At 40.2% G+C, this 18,132-nt stretch overlaps 1 protein-coding gene across 5 annotated transcripts in view; it reads left to right on the forward strand.

Moving 5' to 3' along the window:
• Positions 1-18,132, forward strand: part of USP45 (ubiquitin specific peptidase 45) — a 72,065-nt gene that overhangs the window by 45,627 nt on the left and 8,306 nt on the right. For 3 of the 5 annotated variants that reach the window (XM_004580358.3, XM_058660513.1, XM_058660520.1), the window contains exons 10-15: positions 7,526-7,607; positions 8,856-8,947; positions 9,898-9,954; positions 10,677-10,820; positions 14,870-15,557; positions 17,416-17,513. In XM_004580358.3, the coding sequence (XP_004580415.2) occupies positions 7,526-7,607; positions 8,856-8,947; positions 9,898-9,954; positions 10,677-10,820; positions 14,870-15,557; positions 17,416-17,513 (1,161 nt within the window). The remainder of the gene's footprint in view (positions 1-7,525; positions 7,608-8,855; positions 8,948-9,897; positions 9,955-10,676; positions 10,821-14,869; positions 15,558-17,415; positions 17,514-18,132) is intronic. The other 2 variants (XR_009244928.1, XM_058660529.1) reach the window with 2 other exon arrangements.

Genomic DNA, 18,132 nt, shown 5'->3' on the forward strand with positions numbered 1-18,132 from the left:
ATAATGGCCGTGTATCATTTTTAATTGTTTACTACCTCTTTTGCTTTGGGTTTCTCTGTTGATATTACAAATAGAATGATAAAATTATCCATCCTTTTCTTTCTTCTGTGTTACTTCTACAACTTGATGGTGATGTTTCCTACAGTGAAATTATTATTTGGTCTTAAAAAGTGCATTTGGATGCACATTATCTTAAAGACTCACACAGTACAGCCAGACATGCTGGCTTTGAAAGTTGTGATCTTCCTCTGAAGGCGTCAGAGGGTGTGGCAAAATTAAAACGTCAAGTCTGTGGGTCCATTCAATCTCTTGGGGGAGGAGATTCATGGCAGGCGGCTACAGTGTGTCCCCCGCAAGGAGCTGCATTGTCTGGCCTGGGAACGCCACAGCTGCTAATCGTGCTGCTGTTGTCCTGTGTCACTGCCATGTGTGCTGTGACTGAAGAACGCTGCTGTGTTAGGTCTGCCACCAGAATCTCAGTGATGATTAAAAACTGCTGACCTCTTTTCATGTGGTTTCATTAACATTTTTTCCCTGTGTCTATAAAGTTGAAGAATATTCTTGCTGAACCCAGTGCTAAATGAATCATTGTACAGAAATTATAATTAATTTACAAAAGAATTTTGTGAGAAGTGGTTCTTTTCCAGGCAGTCTTCTTAACTTATATGTGCTTGTTTGCTTTTTCTCTTCTAATTTGAGCTATCACTAAATTAATGATATTACACTTGTATTGTCCTTAAGATATATCCCTTTAATATAGTGCTGGCTAAGATGATTTTAAAATAAGTAAAATATCTCAGGTAACTTGAATTGCACTTTTTTTGCATTCTTCGTTTTGAAAGGTGATTAAAATGGAGGCTTGAACCTTGGTTCTGCTGATTAATGTGCTACAGTTGACAGCAGCTCCCTAACCAAAGTCTGTATCTTTTTTTTTTTCAATTGTTTTATTCATCTTGGTGAATCAACTAGCACAGAACAGAAAATATAAATTTCTGGGAAGGATAAAATCAAACAAGTTTAATATTTAAAAATTAATAACTGATAGGTCATTGCTTTTCTCTTAACAGTGTGGTATCACAGCTAATTCTTGTTTATTAAAAAAGAGGGTGATACGACATTTCATAATGTAACAAAAGCAAATCAAACCATTGAAAGTTTTGTATGAATTAGCAAAAAGTTCAAGTTGTAGAGTGAATTTAGACATTTCAAGGTTGAGGTATAGGTCTTCTTGTTTAGTTGCCTGAAAAGCTACTTATAGTTCTTAACTATTTACAGGTAAACTTCGGTAATTTTTAGAATTTTTTCATTTAGATGTGTTAAATATTTTTCCTGTGGAACCTGTACCACTTGAATTTGCTTATTTTAATTTAAAATTTTTTAATGTGAAAGTCATCTTTAAACAATTCTGAATTATTTCAGATCTTTTGAGTCTGAATTGGAGGTTATTTTAATATTTCGTAGCTTTGTGAAAGTCCTTCCTTTCAAAAGCAGAGAGAGAAACCTTGTTCACTTACCAAATCCCTGAAATGGCCGACGGGCCCCAGGACTAGGGCTGGGGCTGAGAACCGTGAACTCCATCCAAGTGTCTTGTGTGAGTGGGTAGCAGGAACCCAGTTGCTTGGGCCATCACTGCTGCTTCCCAGGGTCTGCATCAGCAGAAAGCCAAAGTCAGGAATTGGAGTTGGGCAATCAAACCCAGATGCTCTGAAGTGGGATGGCTTAAGCAGCAGAGTAAATGTCTGGCCCCAGGGGACATTTTATTGTTTTTTGTTTTTCTTAGTGTATATTTCAGCACAGTATATATATTTTTAATGTTTTGAATTTTGCATTAATGTTTAAAGTATATTTGAAGAGTCTGGAATGGTAGCCTAGTGACTAAAGTCCTCCCTTTGCACACACTGGAATCCCATATGGGCACCAGTTCTAATCCCGGCTCTTCCACTTCCCATCCAGCTTCCTGCCTGTGCTCTGGGAGAGCATTCAAGGACTCTGCTTCATTTAAAAAGAGAAATTCACACCAAACTATATGAAGGATCATTTTTCCACCTTTTAGATTGGCAAAAATTTTCAGCTTTGACAGCTCACTCTTTTGGTAAGGCTTTGGTGACCAGTTTTCACACAGTAATGCTCCTGACAGAAGTGAGAGCTGTAGGAAATGAGGTTGTGGAGCAGCAGGTGGAAGCTACAACACCAGCATCCGATATCAGAGTTGCAGTGACGTTGCTTTCCATCCACCCACTGCTAATGCATCTGGGAAAGTAGCAGAGGTTCAAGCACCTGCCGTTGCAGTCACTTGAGCAGTGAAGCAACAGATGGAAGATCTTCCTCTCTCCTCCTTTCTGTATATCTGACTTTACAATAAAATAATCGTAATATAAAAAAGTTATCAGGCAGCTTCTTAGACACTAATGATACTCCAAGATTTTTTTTTTTCCAAAGGCAGATTTTACAAAGAGAAGAAACAATATTTTTCATCCCCTGGTTCACTCCTCAAATGGCCATGGCCAGAACAGAGCTGATCTGAAGCTAGGAGCCAGGAGCTTTTTCCCAGTCTCCCATGTGGGCGCATGGTCCCAAGGACTTAGGATATCCTCTGATACTTTCACAGGCCATAAGCAGACAGTTGGATTAGAAGTGAAGCAGCCAGGACACAAACCGGCACCCATATGAGATGCCTGTACTAGCAGGCTGATTTCGGCCTGTCACACCAGGGTGCTGACCCTACGATCCTCCATATTTTTTTTTTAAAGATTTATTTTTTTATTTTTATTGGAAAGTCAGATATACAGAGAGGAGGAGAGACAGTGAGAAAGATCTTCCGTCCAATGATTCACTCCCCAAGTGAGCGCAATGGCCAATGCTATGCCGATCCAAAGCCAGAAGCCAGGAACTTCTTCCAGGTCTCCCACGCGGGTGCAGAGTCCCAAGGCTTTGGGCCGTCCTCGACTGCTTTCCCAGGCCACAAGCAGGGAGCTGGATGGGAAACAGGCCTGCCGGGATTAGAACTGGCACCCATATGGGATCCTGGCGCGTTCAAGGCAAGGACTTTAGCCGCTAGGCCATGCTTCCAGGCCCACGATCCTCTATTTTTAACCTGTGGAATGGTGATGGGGAGACAAGATTGCAGAATATGATTTTTCTTGTTTTATATTAAACTGCATATTTGCAAATCTTCCATGTATGACTGTGTTTCAAAATAGATTTTTTTTAAAAGATTTATTTATTTTATTACAAAGTCAGATATACAGAGAGGAGAGACAGAGAGGAAGATCTTCCATCCTATGATTCACTCCCCAAGTGAGCCGCAACGGCCAGTGCGCGCCGATCCGAAGCCAGGAGCCAGGAACCTCTTCTGGGTCTCCCACGCGGGTTCAGAGTCCCAAAGCTTTGGGCCGTCCTCGGCTTTGGGCCCAGGCCACAAGCAGGGAGCTGGATGGGAAGTGGAGCTGCCGGGATTAGAACCGGCACCCATATGGGATCCTGGTGCATTCAAGGCAAGGACTTTAGCCACTAGGCCACGCCGCCGGGCCCAAAATAGATTTTTTTTTAAATATTTATTCATTTTTTATTACAGCCAGATATACAGAGAGGAGGAGAGACAGGAAAATCTTCCGTCCTATGATTCACTCCCCAAGTGAGCCGCAACGGCCGGTGCACGCCGATCTGAAGCCGGGAACCTGGAACCTCTTCCAGGTCTCCCACGTGGGTGCAGTGTCCCAATGCATTGGGCCGTCCTCAACTGCTTTCCCAGGCCACAAGCAGGGAGCTGGATGGGAAGTGGAGCTGCTGGGATTAGAATCGGCACCCATATGGGATCCCGGGGCTTTCAAGGTGAGGACTTTAGCCGCTAGGCCACGCCGCCGGGCCCTCAAAATAGATTTTTAACACCCCCCTCATAATTGTGAAACTAAATTTATTAATTGGATTATGGCTAGCACATTATAGTTCCTATAACTGCTCACTATTCTCTTCAAATATACTTAAATTTTTTTAAGGTTTATTTAAATTGGAAAGGCAGATATACAGAGAGGAGATACAGAAATATCTTCCATCCGCTGCTTCACTCCCCAAGTGACCACAACGGCCAGAGCTAAGCCGATCTGAAGCCAGGAGCCAGGATCATCTTTTGGATCTGCCATGTGGGTGCAGGGTCCCAAGGCTTTGGGCCATCCTCGACTGCTTTCCCAGGCCACAAGCAGGGAGCTGGATGGGAAGTGGGGCCGCCGGGATTAGAACCGGCGCCCATATGGGATCCCGGCATGTGTGCCACCTCAGGGCCTCTTTTATTTTTTTAAAGATTTGTTTTATTTTACTTGAGTTATAGAGAGAGGGAGAGACAGAGATCTCCTGTGCACTGTGCACTGGTTCACTCTTCCAAATGATTACAATAGCCTGAGCTGGGTCAGTCTGAAGCTGGGAACCAGGAGTTCCTTCAGATCTCCCAGTTCTGTACAAGGGCCACATGGCCCTTGACCCATCTGCTGCTGCTTTCTCAGGTTCATTAAGAAGGAGCTGGATAGGAAGTGGAGCAGCTGGGAGTGAAACTGGTTGGTTCCCATATGAGAGGTAGATGTCCTCAGTAGCTCTTAATAAATGACAAGGTTAATATTTCTCAATTTGTTATGTGCACAGGTATTTGAAAAAAATCATGGAAATGGTATTTGAAAATACAGGGGTTTTTTTTCTGCTTACATTGGCACGTTTCTTGAACTCCATACTGGTTTTTTTATGATGTGCAAACTCTGTTCTACAGTATCTGCCCTGTTTTTTCAAACCAGTATTATGCTTCTTGAAAATAATTTGAAATTTTCTGTTCTGTTTTGCTGTTCCCTGGAATACGCATTTGGTGGCATTCCTGTGTTGAAGGAACGTCCTTTGTTAGGGCCTTGGGTTTTCATAAAACTACTGTTCAGCAACATACTTCTCCCCCCCATGATAGTTTGAAGGTTTGCTGCCTCACCTGGGATTAATTTTAATAATTGTGTTTTTCTGGAAAATGTTGAGATTGCGCCTCTTATATTTTAAAATGCTGTTATATGTGAGTTGGAAAAGGTAATCTCTCGGTTATTTAAAATTTAGGGGCCAATATTGTGCTGCAGCAAGTAAAGCCACTGCCTGACACTGGCATGCCGTATGAGATCTGGTTAGTGTCTCTGCTGCTCCACTTAGGATGTCCTTGGGAAAGCAGAAGAGGATGGCCCAAATGCTTGGGCCTGCTGCCCATCTCAAAGGCCAGCTGGAGCTCTGTCTCCTAGCGTGGGGCCAGTAGGAGAGTGAACCAGCGAATGCAAAATTCTGTCTCTGTCTCTGCTTCTGTCTTTAATTATACCTTTCAAATTAATAAATACATCTTTTTAAAAATAAAAGGTCTTTAATTGGATTAGTGGTTTCTCATTGCTGAGGTGTTGTGTTACCTTTTCACCCTTGCCTGGGGCTAGCTAGTGGATTTATTTATCCCCCAACTAAAAATTAGCTTTCAATTTGTTAGTTGCCTTCATACTTAGTTTTAACAGCCTTTTTCTAAATTTGAGTTGGCTACTTAATTTGCTTTTATGTTTAATTAATTTGAATATTTAAGGCTGAACTAGCTTAGATTCTAAAATTTATTGTGTTTATTCACTGGGAAGTCTGCAGCTTGACTTTAATTTCTCTTCAATATAATTTTTTTAACACATGATTCTGACATTTTTTTCACACCGGAAAGTCTGGTTTAGGCTGTTTTGACGTGTTAAAACCTCTAGTGGGGAGGAGTTGAGACTGGTTAACATTCCTCCATTCCACATTACAGTGCCTGGATTCAGTTGCTGACTCGAGCTTCTAACTCAACAGATTTCTGTTAGTACCGTCCCTTGGAGGCAGCAGTGATGGCTAAAGCAACTGGATCTCTGTCATCCACGTGGGCAACCTGAGTTAGCTTTCCTTTCCTGGCTTCAGCCTTGGCCTGTATATACCTGTTGCAAATAAGTAAGCAAAAGTTAAAAGTTTGTGAAACTTAAACCTTGTGATCAAGAATTTCAAATTATATTTTGAAAAGCAACTTAGAAACTTCCCTTTCACTTGCTGTCATATTAATTACAGAAGAAGAAAATACATCCTCAAAATAAGGGTACAGGTAGTGTGAGAGACCACTGTTATTGACTTAAATAAACTACATTCAGAATTTGTAGTTTTATGTAATTTTTGAAGCTTTCTGAGAGATTGGATCCTTCATAATAAATTACAAGGAGTTCTTAAAAAATACGCAAAAACTGCACATGATGAAAAACAGTATGGATATTATCTACGTAAGAATCAAGAAATATAAGTCTTGTCATTTACTAAGAGCTACTGAGGACATCCACCTTTGGTGAAACCTAAATTCACATAAAAGCTCAATTAAAATCTGGGGGTTTTGCTTACTGTGGTTGATTAATATTCTGGACTACAGTCATAAGTGTACATAAATAAATGAGTTTGTTAAGATCATAAATATTTTAGGCCCAGCACGGTGGCCTAGTGGCTAAAGTCCTCGCCTTGCATGCACCAGGATCTCATATGGCTGCCAGTTCTAATCCTGGCAGTCCCACTTCCCATCCAGCTCCCTGCTTGTGGCCTGGGAAAACAGTCGAGGATAGCCCAAAGCCTTGGGACCCTGCACCCGTGTGGGAGACCCGGAGGAAACTCCTGGCTTCTGGCTTTGGATTGGCTTAGCTCTGGCCATTTTGGTCACTTGGGGAGTGAATCAGTGGATGGAAGATCTTCCTCTCTGTCTCTCCTCCTTTCTGTATATCTGACTTCCCAATAAAAAATCTTTTAAGAAAAAAAAAAAGAGCGTAGGAGTTTAGCAGGTAAATCTGTTGCCTGCAAATCTAGCATCCCATGTGGGTGCTGGTCTGAGACCCAGATGCTTCATTCCAACCCAGCTCCCTGCTCATGGCCTGGAAAAACAGAAGATGGCTCAAGAACTTGCGCCACTTGCGACGCTGAGATGAAGCTCCTGGCTGTGCAGCCATCTGTGGAGTGACCAGCAGATGGGAGATCTTTCCCATTCCCCATCTCTTCCTCTTTCTTTCTAATTCTGACTTTCAAATAAATATTTTTTTAAAAAATCAGAGATTCAGCTTAGTAGTTTCTTACAAAGTTTTCTTCATAGAGAAGAGAAGAAATTTTCTATTGTCAGTGTGTTGCCTTTTCTTCATTAAGGAGTATCATTATAAGGGAAGGGGTGAGGGGAGAAGTGCAGGGAGAAGGAATTAAAGCTAGGTTAAGCCTGTGAGACTAGACTGCTTATTTTTTGTGTTACAAAAATACTTTAAATGTAGCAGAGAACAGAAACAGGAATTTTGACTCTTGCTTGAGAGAATATGGCTTTAGAGTATTGGCATTCCTAAAACATTGGAGCTGGAATGACATTTTTAAATTTTAGACATTTTCAGAGTAGGGCATGTAACCCACACTGTACCTTGCCATTTGAAAGTCATTTTATTGAGAGTATGAGGCCTGCAATGACTGTTGCTCATGAAATTCTATTACCTTTGTACTACAGAGAATACAAGCCAGCATTCTGAAGGCATTTAACAACCCAACTACCAAAACTGCAGATGATGAAACGAGAAAAAAGGTCAAAGGTATGTTGATTGTGGAACTTCAAACTTTTTTCTAGAAGAAAATATTAAGTTCTTTTCAGGGGAAAAACAAAGAACTGAGCACTATTTGTATAAGTTCTCTGTGGAAATAGCCTTCGGGAGTACTTAACTCTACTGGCTACCAAATACTTTAGTGGACCGTAGAAAGAAAATATTAGGAAGCGTCCATGTGAATTTTAAATAATGAAGCTACCATCCAGTGCAGAATGACCTTCGTTATTTCATGCCCTTGTGTGAGCTCTTTTAAGCAAGACTTGATAGGTTGTTGAAATTAACATTCTTACATGTATCATTGTGGAGCTAACAGATGTTTGGCTGTGGATTCACAGAAATTACCTAGTTTTAACTAGAAAAAATTGCATAATAGGTCCAAATATTCCTTCAAAGAAATTGTTTATTGAGGAGAATGTGGCTTATTCATATTTTTTGCTGTTCTTCAGTCAAAATATAAGATCAAAACAATTGTTAATCAATGCTAATCATTAATATTGGTCAGTATTGCTATTTGGGTTTATATCCTCTGGTATTATCAAATTATCTTACTCTAATGTATATATTGATTGGATATATTAACTGTTAAAGTCATCATTCTTAGATTTACTGTTATATGTGTTTTATCATTTTTCTTTCATCTGTTTTAGTTTTATGATTTACATAGCATTCATAATTTATAAACAAATATTACTTACATTGTTGTACCATCCAAAATTGTGTTATATGTAAGGATTTAAGATACAAAAATAGATCAGGTGTACTCTGCTTTGTGTTGAGATAGCGCCATCTACTGCATGTTGGGACTGAAAGCCCATTTTTTTCCTGTTTTTTTCCCGTTTTCTAACGTCTGTTTTTAATCCCTTGTACAGTTGTTCTTAATGAAGAACCCTGATTAGTGTATTTCAATAATTTTAATAATTAATATATCTTAAAATGGAGATATGCTAATGTAAATGTTTCTTGTCATTCAGTGCTTCAAATGATGTTTTAAGCAATCTTAAATATTTATATTAAAGTTAATAATAGAGGCCCTAGAAGGATAAAAAGGAAGTCTAAAAGGGGTGAAATTTGTTAGTGTACTTCTCTCCCATGGCTTACTTCAGAATTTTTCAAATTTCTGTTATTAAATGTGGAATAGAATGTCTTCCTTACTTGGATAACTTTCCAGTAAAAATTAATTTGTTATACTGTTGGATGGTTGGTATTTTTTTGCATTAAAAGTATGATTTTTTACAGCATATGGAAAAGAAGGTGTGAAAATGAACTTCATAGATCGGATCTTTATTGGTGAACTAACTAGCACAGTAATGTGTGAAGAATGTGCGCATGTAGGTACTGGGGAATTCACTTCAACATGGAGTAGATTCCTGTCACTTCATTTTCTTTCACTTGAAATTATTAGAAGTCATTTTAAACATTTACAACAGATAACTGCATAATAATTCTTGAAAATTAACGCATTGTAGTCTGCATTCCTAGAAAGTGAACATAATTTATTATTGCTACCCAAGCAGATGTATTTATGTGTGTCATTTTATTTTTCATCCTGACATACCTGTGAGATATTTTATGATGCAATATATTAGCTTCCTCTTTGGAATGAAGTGGGAGAAAAACTTTTGGGAAGAGAATGACTATGTTCAGTACACAAGGCCCTAAAATGCAGTCCCAATAGAAATAATAACTACTGCACTTCGCGATTCTGCCACATTTGACTTAAATTTATATAAGTTATTAGAGGTGTGGGAGGGGGCTTTAGTGATTAGTTTCACTTGAACATCTTTAATGGCTTGAAGTGTGTGTAAATTTTCATAGGTTCCTTACTTGGTAAGGAATATTTCTGAAAGTGTTTGGTTTAAAGTATGCTAGATTTAAATTTCTGCCAGATTTTCATAATGAAGAAATGAATCTTCCTATGTGTTTTTGTGTTCTGGATTAAATAGCCCTTTTCTGCCCTCTCTAGTCTTATAAAACTACATATATAAATTTTTCCCCTTCTGTCACATTGAGACAAAGAATGTGTCAACATGAGTACTTAAATTTTCAAGATATTCAACATAGTTGATTTTTTCTATCATAAAGTGGGATATGCCATTTAGAATAGAATTATCTATGAAACACAGTATCTCAGATGTTTGTCATGGCTTTTTCTTGGCATTTCATAGTTATTTTAACTTAAAATTTTAAGCTGCTTGGAAAGTTTGCTTTCTTTGGTATTTTATGAAATTATAAATGTGTATTAGAATTCTAACTGAAGTTCTCAATCTATTTTTTTAAGATTTCTACCATGAAAGATCCTTTCATTGATATTTCACTTCCTATAATAGAAGAAAGGGTAAGAGAAGAAAACCAAATAATCAAACCTTTTGTGCAGAGCATTTATTCTTTCATTTATAGTATTTAGATATTTTTTGACTGTTATCAAAAATCTGTGTCTGGTTTTTTTAATTGTTTTTACATTGAATTCAGTTCATACAGTATTTGACATTGCAGTTTGTGTATGAGTGCCTAAATTATGGCATAGTTCTAATTCTCTAGGAATTTAAATCCTTTTTGTTTTATGAGAGGGGACTGTGAAAGGTTCACAGAAGAATTGAATCCAAAGCTGAGCTTATTTTGGGTGCCTTGAGAATCTGCTGTGTGACGTACTTAGACTGCCACTCAGGAAGCCTGCTGCCCTGCTTCAGCACTGCCAGCCTAGCTTGTTGCTAAGGCACAACCCGCTCCCCACATGGGATAGTTAGACTGAGTTCTGGGCTCCTGGCTCCAGCTTGGCCCAGCCCTGGCTTTTGAAGTCATTCGGGAATAAGCCAGAGGAGTAAAAATCTCTCCATCCGTCTTTTTTTCTTTCAAATAAAATTAAATTAATTAAAATTTTTTTGAAATCTTGTGTATATTTTTCATAATTCATGTATTTCATGAGCTTTTTGAAGTTGTCTTACATTATGAGGATTAATACTAACAATTTTATCTCAAATGTGTTGGAAATTTTGAATGATGATGTCCAGGATTTATTTACTAAATGAATTTTTTGTTGTCTATATGGCATCTACATAGGTTTCAAAACCTGTGCTTGTGGGAAGAATGAGTAGATACAGAAGTTCCCAGGACAGAGATAATGATCAGAGCAGTGACCCAGTTACTTTGGAAAACACTCAGCAATCCAGACCTACCAAGAAGCACTCTGCTTGCAAAGATAAGGTAAAACTCAGAGCATTTGTGAGTAAATATTCTAATAAATGTCCTTGTACCATTTTTGCAATTAAATTATCAGCTCGTGTTTAATCATGCTGTAGCTATATTTATCCTATATTTTTTCTTCATCCAAGATTACTTTGAAATAGAGCTCAAATATGTACTTTAAGGCACATCTCCAAAAAAAAAACCAACAAAAACAATTTAACAATAATACCATTGGCATATCTAAGAAATGAGTAAAAAAAAAAACGTGAGTAGCTTTTTAATGTCAACAAGTATCCAAATTTTTACAATTTTTACAATTGTCTTTAAATGCTAATGTCTTGCTTTTTTAAAAAAACCTTAACATTTATTTTATTTTATTTGAAAGTCAGAGTTGTAGAGAGAGGAAGATAGATTTTCCAACAGCTGGTTCACTCCCCAAATGGTCACAGCCACCAAGGCCAGGCAAAGGTGAAGCCAGGAGCCTGGTGCTCCATCCAGGTTGCCAAAGTGGGTGCAGGGACCCAGGTACGTGGAAGGTCTTCTCTGCTTTCTCAGATGTGTTAGCGGGAAGCTGTATTGGTAGTAGAGTAGCAGGAACTTGAAATGTGCCTATATGGGATGCTGGCTTTGCAGGAATGGCTTAACCTGCTGTTCCATGATGCTGACCCCTGTTTTTGGTTTTTAAAATTTGTTTGACTTGAAGATATAGAAAAGTTCTGCTGGCTACCATGGTTCTAAAATCTCTTTCACTGTACAGATTGCTTCTCCCTCATTTTTTCTGCCTTGATTTATTTGCTGAAGAAATCATCATTTCACCTCTCCCTCATTTTTCCTCCCTTAATTTATTTTCTGAAGAAATCATTCTTTCGTTTCCTGGGGAGACAAGAGAGGGAGAGAGGCACGGTGGAGAAGGAAGAGAGGGCACCCATGTGCTAGTTTACTGCCCCAAATGCTTGCAGTGGCTAGGGCTGAACCAGGCAAAAGGCAGAAGATTGAGCTGGGTCTCCCACATGGGGATAAGGTTGCAAGCACTTAGCCCATCTTCCTCTGCTTTCCCAAGCCCATTGGTAGGGAATTGGATCAAAAGTGGAACAGCTGAGACTCAAATTGGTGCGATTATGGGATGCTGGGTTGTAGGCGGCACCTTTATGTGCTATGCCACATTGCCCTCATTAAAATTTTATGAAGCTCAGGCCCGGTGCGGTGGCCTAGCTGCTAAAGTGCTTGCCTTAAACATGTTGGGATCCCATATGAGCGCCAGTTCTAATCCTGACAGCTCTACTTCCCATCCAGCTCCCTACTTGAGGCCTGGGAAAGCAGTGGAGGATGGCCCAAAGCCTTGGGATCCTGCACCTGTGTGGGAGACCTGGAGAAGGTTCCCGGTTCTTGGCTTTGGATTGGTGCAGCACCGGCCGTTGCGGTCACTTGGGGAGTGAATCATTGGACGGAAGATCTTCCTCTCTTCTCTCCTCTCTGTATATATGACTTTGCAATAAAAATAAATCTTTAAAACAAGTTTATGAAGCTTATTATGAGCGATAATAAAGCATCAGGTAAAAATGAGAAAACCAAGATAGTAATGTGAATACAGATGAAGAGAACTAGAATTGGTAAAAAAAAAAAAAAAAAAAAGGCAGATCTGACTTTACTCAGAGCTTTTAAACAGTAAAGAAATTGTGAAAGGAAGCAATGAGTAGATTTATTAGAAAATTGCAGGAGGAAAAAGAATTACCACAATGTTACAAGAGAAAAAAAGAAAAGGTGGAAATACAATATAGCCTCCTGACCGCTCTCTCACTCAGCTATTTGCCCACTACCACTTGCTGCTCCATATTACAATCAGCAGTTTCTGAAACAGAACTTTCCTTCTCAAACTGGTTTCTCTGTTTCATTACTGGACTTCCATACTTCCTGTGCTGTCTCATCTTGCTGCACCTTCTAAGAACAGTCTTGCTTCCTTTCTCTGATCCCTTTAGCTCTGGATTAGTTCTCTTGCTCTGGGTTTGTATAGTACCATCATCTCAGTTGTCTTAACACGTGAACCCAAAGCTTGAGTTCTTAACTATGTTGTAATCACTTGCTTCAGTTCTTTTCCTCAGTTACGGTGAGTCAAGTGATAGATTGAGTAGCCTGTCTGGGATCATACAGGTAGCAGAGACTGACATAATCAGGCCAGACAAGGGCCCTGTGCGTCACTGTGTGCCCTACCTCCCACAGACACTGCCTCCTTCCCATACTTCCTCCTATTGATTGGAATGTAAACTCTGAGAAGAGGAACTGAGCTTGTCCTCCTCACTGCCTGCCTCAGTACATGCGCGTGGGTGATGTTTGCGAGGAGCCTGAGCCATCATTTCCTCAATGGATATAATTAATAGTAGTGAACACATAGACTGCTGATTGTGGACTGGCCAGTGTGCCCTAGGTTTTTGTGTCTGTTATGTATTCCACCACCCAGACTACACATTGTGATTGATACTTCCGTTTGAAGCTGAGAAAACTGTATTGATGTGATGTCCAGTAGTTTTCCCAACATTGTTCAGCTAGTAAGTTGCACAGAGTGAATGCAGGAGTGCTGGTTCCAAATTCATGTTTGTTAACCTCTGTCCTGTATCACCTCTTACGGTAGAGCTTTTCTCTGTAGTTTTTCTCTATAGTTTTTCACTATCCTTTGAAAATAGAGAATAATTTTTGGTCCTAATTTATATTATAGACTTAAAAAGAGTGAGTTTAGTGAATTATATATGACATGTCCACAAGATATAGTTGGAAGTGAATATTTTTTGTGTTTAAGATTTATCTATTAGAAAAGTGAAGTTAGAGCTGCACAACCCAAATGGTTGCAAGAGCCAGTGCTGTGCCAGACCGAATCCAAGACCAGGAGCTTCATCCAGGTCTCCCACGTGGGTGCAGGAGCACAAGTGTGTGGGCCATCAGCTGCTGCTGTCCCTGGTGTAAAAGCTGAATTGGAAATGGAGCAACCAGGACTCAACTGAAGCCCATAAAGGATGCTAACATTGTAGGTGGCAGCTTAACTTGCTATATCTCAGCACGGGCTCCAGAAGTGGATACTTTTATATGTCTAAGAGTGGGAGCATAAAGGAGGTACATGGAACAGTCCTGTTGGAAAATTCTTGACTTGCCAATCAGCAGCAGCACCTGTTTATTCTCAAGTGCTACTTCAGACTTTTTAAATTAACAATTCTAAATTAATTTTGTACACTTTTGTAAAATTAACGAATCCTCTTAGGTGATTCTGATGCTCAGCTGGGTCTAGGAACTATTGAATTAGAAATGATGATGAGTTAGATTAATTAGTTATATGATCTTTGGAAGTTCATATGGGTCTGTATTTTCCCACTAATCTTTAATATTATATATGTAATGGGAAAGATTTTTTTAAAAAATAATATATGATTTCAACATTGTGCAGCATATTGGATGGTACCTTCCAGTAGGCCAAGGATCTGTGATGTAATAAATATCTGATTTTCACTCACAGAGTTTAGAAATACTTGGCAAACACAGGAACTAGTGTGATTTTTTTTTTCCTTGTTTTGAACTTAGGTTTATCTCTGTAATGTACTGTCACAAAAACAAAGTTAACATTACTTATTTTGGTTGAAAAAAAACAGCAAATTGGGCAACCTAAAGACTAGTTGCAGGGCCTGGTACGATGACTAAGTTGGTTAATTCTCTTGTAAGCACTGGGATCCCATAGGGCACGAGTTCATATCCCAGCTGCTCCACTTCTGATCTGGCTCCCTGCTTATGGACTGTGAAAGCAGTAGAGGATGGCCCAAAGCTTTGGAATCCTGCACCCACGTGGGAAACCCAAAAGAAGCTCCTGGCTTCAGCCTGGCCCAGCCCAGGCTGATGTGGTCATTTGGGGAATAAAGTTGTGTTGCGAATGGAAGATCTTTTTATCTTTCTCCCTCAACTCCATAACTCTGCCTTTCAAATAAATAAATGTTAAAAAAAATCAACAGATAGGAAAAATAAGACTTACTGGCATTTATTTTCAGTAAGATCACAAGATTCTTTTCTTTGAAAACACTGTCAACTTACAGAATCAACTAATTCATGACAGAAAACATCTAAGAAAACCGTCATCCCGAGAAGAAAAAATGGCCATCATAAACCAGAAGAAGTCCAACTTGAACACCAAGGGGACATCTGCAGCGTCTGTCAGCGCAGCGAGCAGTGAGTGGGCGCTGACCGAAAGCCCCACCGAGGGCAGTGAGAAAGAGGCCAGCCTTTCCGAGAGCAGCGTGGGGGCCGACAGTGAGGCCTCCGAGTCTGAAAGCGCTTCCAATCCGGCGTGGCGGTGCAGACCCAGCAGGAGACCCTGTGTGCACCAAGGGGTACACTGTCCTGGTCCATCGGCAAGTGAACTGCCACCATCTAAGGAGCTGGACAGTGACGATGAGCGAATGGCCAAGGCTGTTTCTGAACTTCGCCTGAGCAGCCCTGGCATTGGAGATGGAGATTTTGACAGAGCACAGCAGCTGCGTAGTGTGCCACTCAGTGTACCAGACAACTTGGGTTGTCGAGAGGAGAAGCACTTGCGGTCTCACAGTCTCCATGATGCTTTTCAGACCCTTTCTCAGAGCTACGTGACTACTTCTAAAGAATGTTCAGTGCAGTCCTGTCTCTACCAGTTTACATCCATGGAATTACTGATGGGAAATAACAAGCTTCTATGTGAGAACTGTACGGAAAGGAAGCAGTTGTACCCAAAGGAAATCAGTTCTGCGGGTAAATACTTAGCTTAGTTTTTTTTTTTTTTTTTTCCATGTGGACGCAGTGTCTGATAGTCGGTAACCCTTCACAGAGCCTGGGAAAACTAGCCTGAGAACTTTGTCTCCGTGCTCAAACTGCTCAGACACCAGGATTGTCTTCTTTGTATCATTGCACCAGTGCTTTGGACTCTAGGCAGAGTAGATTTTCAGTAGCTTTTTGTTGGAATAAATTCAAGAAAAGGAGGCACACATTTTTTTTTAAGATTTATTTTTATTGGAAAGGCAGATATACAGAGGGGAGGAGAGACAGAGAGGAAGTTCTTCCGTCTGATGGTTCACTCCCCAAGTGACTGCAATGGCTGAAGTCGAGCCAATCCGAAGCCAGGAGCCAGGAGCTCTTCCCAGGTCTCCCATGCGGGTGCAGGGTCCCAAGGCTTTGGGCCATCCTCCACTGCTTTCCCAGGCCACAAGCAGGGAGCTGGCTGGGAAGCAGGGCTGCCGGGATTAGAACCGGTGACCATATGGGATCCTGGCACATGCAAGGCGAAGACTTTAACCACTACGCTGTTGTGCCAGGCCCAGGAGGCACACATCTTTCCTTGAAAATTCGCAGTGCTCTTCTTTGAGAAGACCAGCCATTTGAAATGCTAACGAAAAAATTTTTCCTAAAACTATTTTCACCAGTAAGGCTGATGATGAGATTAATGAGGTTTGCAGAGCTCGTCAAAGTGTTATCCACCCAACATAACACATAGATTTAAAGATTTTACTTATTAAGAGATTGGCAGTATAATGATTGTTGAGCTGGCCAGAGAAAAGGGGGAATTGTTGAATAAGGAAAATATCTCTAGCCTTTAATTAAATGGAAAGAATTTTTAATTCTTAGTGTCTAGTTGTTTTAAAATGTAGGCTTTATTTTGATTTATATGATGGAAACAGCAGCTCAGGAAGTTATTAACTTTGGAAATACAGCTTCTTACAATTTCTAGGAAGCAGTGGTGCAACCTAGCGTCCTGTGGTGGGGAGAAGCATCAGGGTCAAGCAGGAGGGTGCGAGGGAGAGGCCATAAGAGGAAACGCAGCAGCCTTCAGAGGGAAAGAACAGGCAAGGCAGGCTGAATGGCCTTACAGGGTCTGGTGTGAACATTTCTAGCGGTGTCAAGGGAATAGGGACTCTCTCTGGTTATCTGGTTCTTGGCCCCTAGCTGGGTGGAGAGAGGTCCAGAATATAAGAGCCCAGTAAAGATTATTGGGGAACAGGCTCTGGACTGGTTGATTTGCACACGATAGTTTTAAGTTGTTTACTTTCTCTAGGAACTAGCTATCCCTGAGAGGGGCTGTCTTTCCAGTGTCACTAAGTCCCTTGATATCAAAGCGTCAGCGTAAGGAAATGCTTAATTCACTAGTAATTTAAGAATAGCTACACAGGGTAAGGAAGAAATGCCAACTTCCATTATGTAAGGTTAAATGTGCAATTTGCCACCCAACTCCTGTAAGTCATTTCCAACAAATGCTTGTTGAAATTCCCCATGGTATTCCCTCTCACTTCCCTGCAACAAGTAAAAAATGCAAGTTTTTCAACTACAGATGCTCTTCTGGTTGTGTTTGGTTGGAGCATGTTGGCCTAAGTTACTACTAGTCTGCTTTCCAGCTTCCAAAATTTTGTTACAAATGTCACTTCCCTTATCCTTATTCTTTATCCTTATACACATGTGTCTTAAAAAAAATTAAAAACTTCTTTCATTCAAGTAGGGTTTTGGAAAGGAGTAAAGGAAATAGAGGAGGAGAGAAGTTTCTTTAACATTAAAAAGAAGTGGTATGCTGCTTTATGTTCTATATTAGATGATATGTAAATAAAGCATTGTATTTTTGCAGAACAGAAAACACAAGGGGTTTATACGAATGCCAGGAAGCAGCTGCTCATTTCTGCTGTTCCACCTATCCTAATTCTCCATCTGAAAAGATTCTACCAGGTAAAGTTCTTTTAACAGAACGGTAATCAATTTGGCCAAGTGTTTTGCAGAGCTCGAAGACTTGCAGAGTGGTTTCCATGCACAATAAATGACTGAATTTTAAATTTTGTCATGTTGGATTTACTGCTATCCTATGCATAATAGTGTACGAGATTTTTCTGAAATTGTTTAATTCACAATGTTTACAGACTTAAGTGGTAGAGACCTAGGCGTTGTCTCTGTGTTTCTGTGGGTTATTTAGAGAAAACAAGCTTATTAAGAACACTTGGAAGCAGCAAAGTAGTAAAGCACACACAGCTTCCTGAGCTCTCCTGGTCCCACCGAAAGGGTGCGTGGGCTGCGCAGAGAGGGCCAGGACTAAATCTAGTAAGGGCTCCAAGGCAGGCCACAGCCTCGTAGGATTCTACAATGGAACACTTTAAATGCAAAATTTTTTAAGGATTTATTTTTATTGAAAAGGTAAATTTACAGAGAAGGAAAGAGAGATAAAGATCTTCCAGCCACTAGTTCACTACCTAAATGGCTGCAACAGCAAAAGCTAAGCTGACCCAAAGCCAGGAGGAGCTTCTTCTAGGTCTTCCACACAGGTGCAGGGTCCCAGGGCATTTTGGGTCATTCT

The sequence above is a fragment of the Ochotona princeps genome, chromosome 1 (genome assembly GCF_030435755.1).
Source record: "Ochotona princeps isolate mOchPri1 chromosome 1, mOchPri1.hap1, whole genome shotgun sequence".
In the NCBI taxonomy this organism is placed as follows: domain Eukaryota; kingdom Metazoa; phylum Chordata; class Mammalia; order Lagomorpha; family Ochotonidae; genus Ochotona; species Ochotona princeps.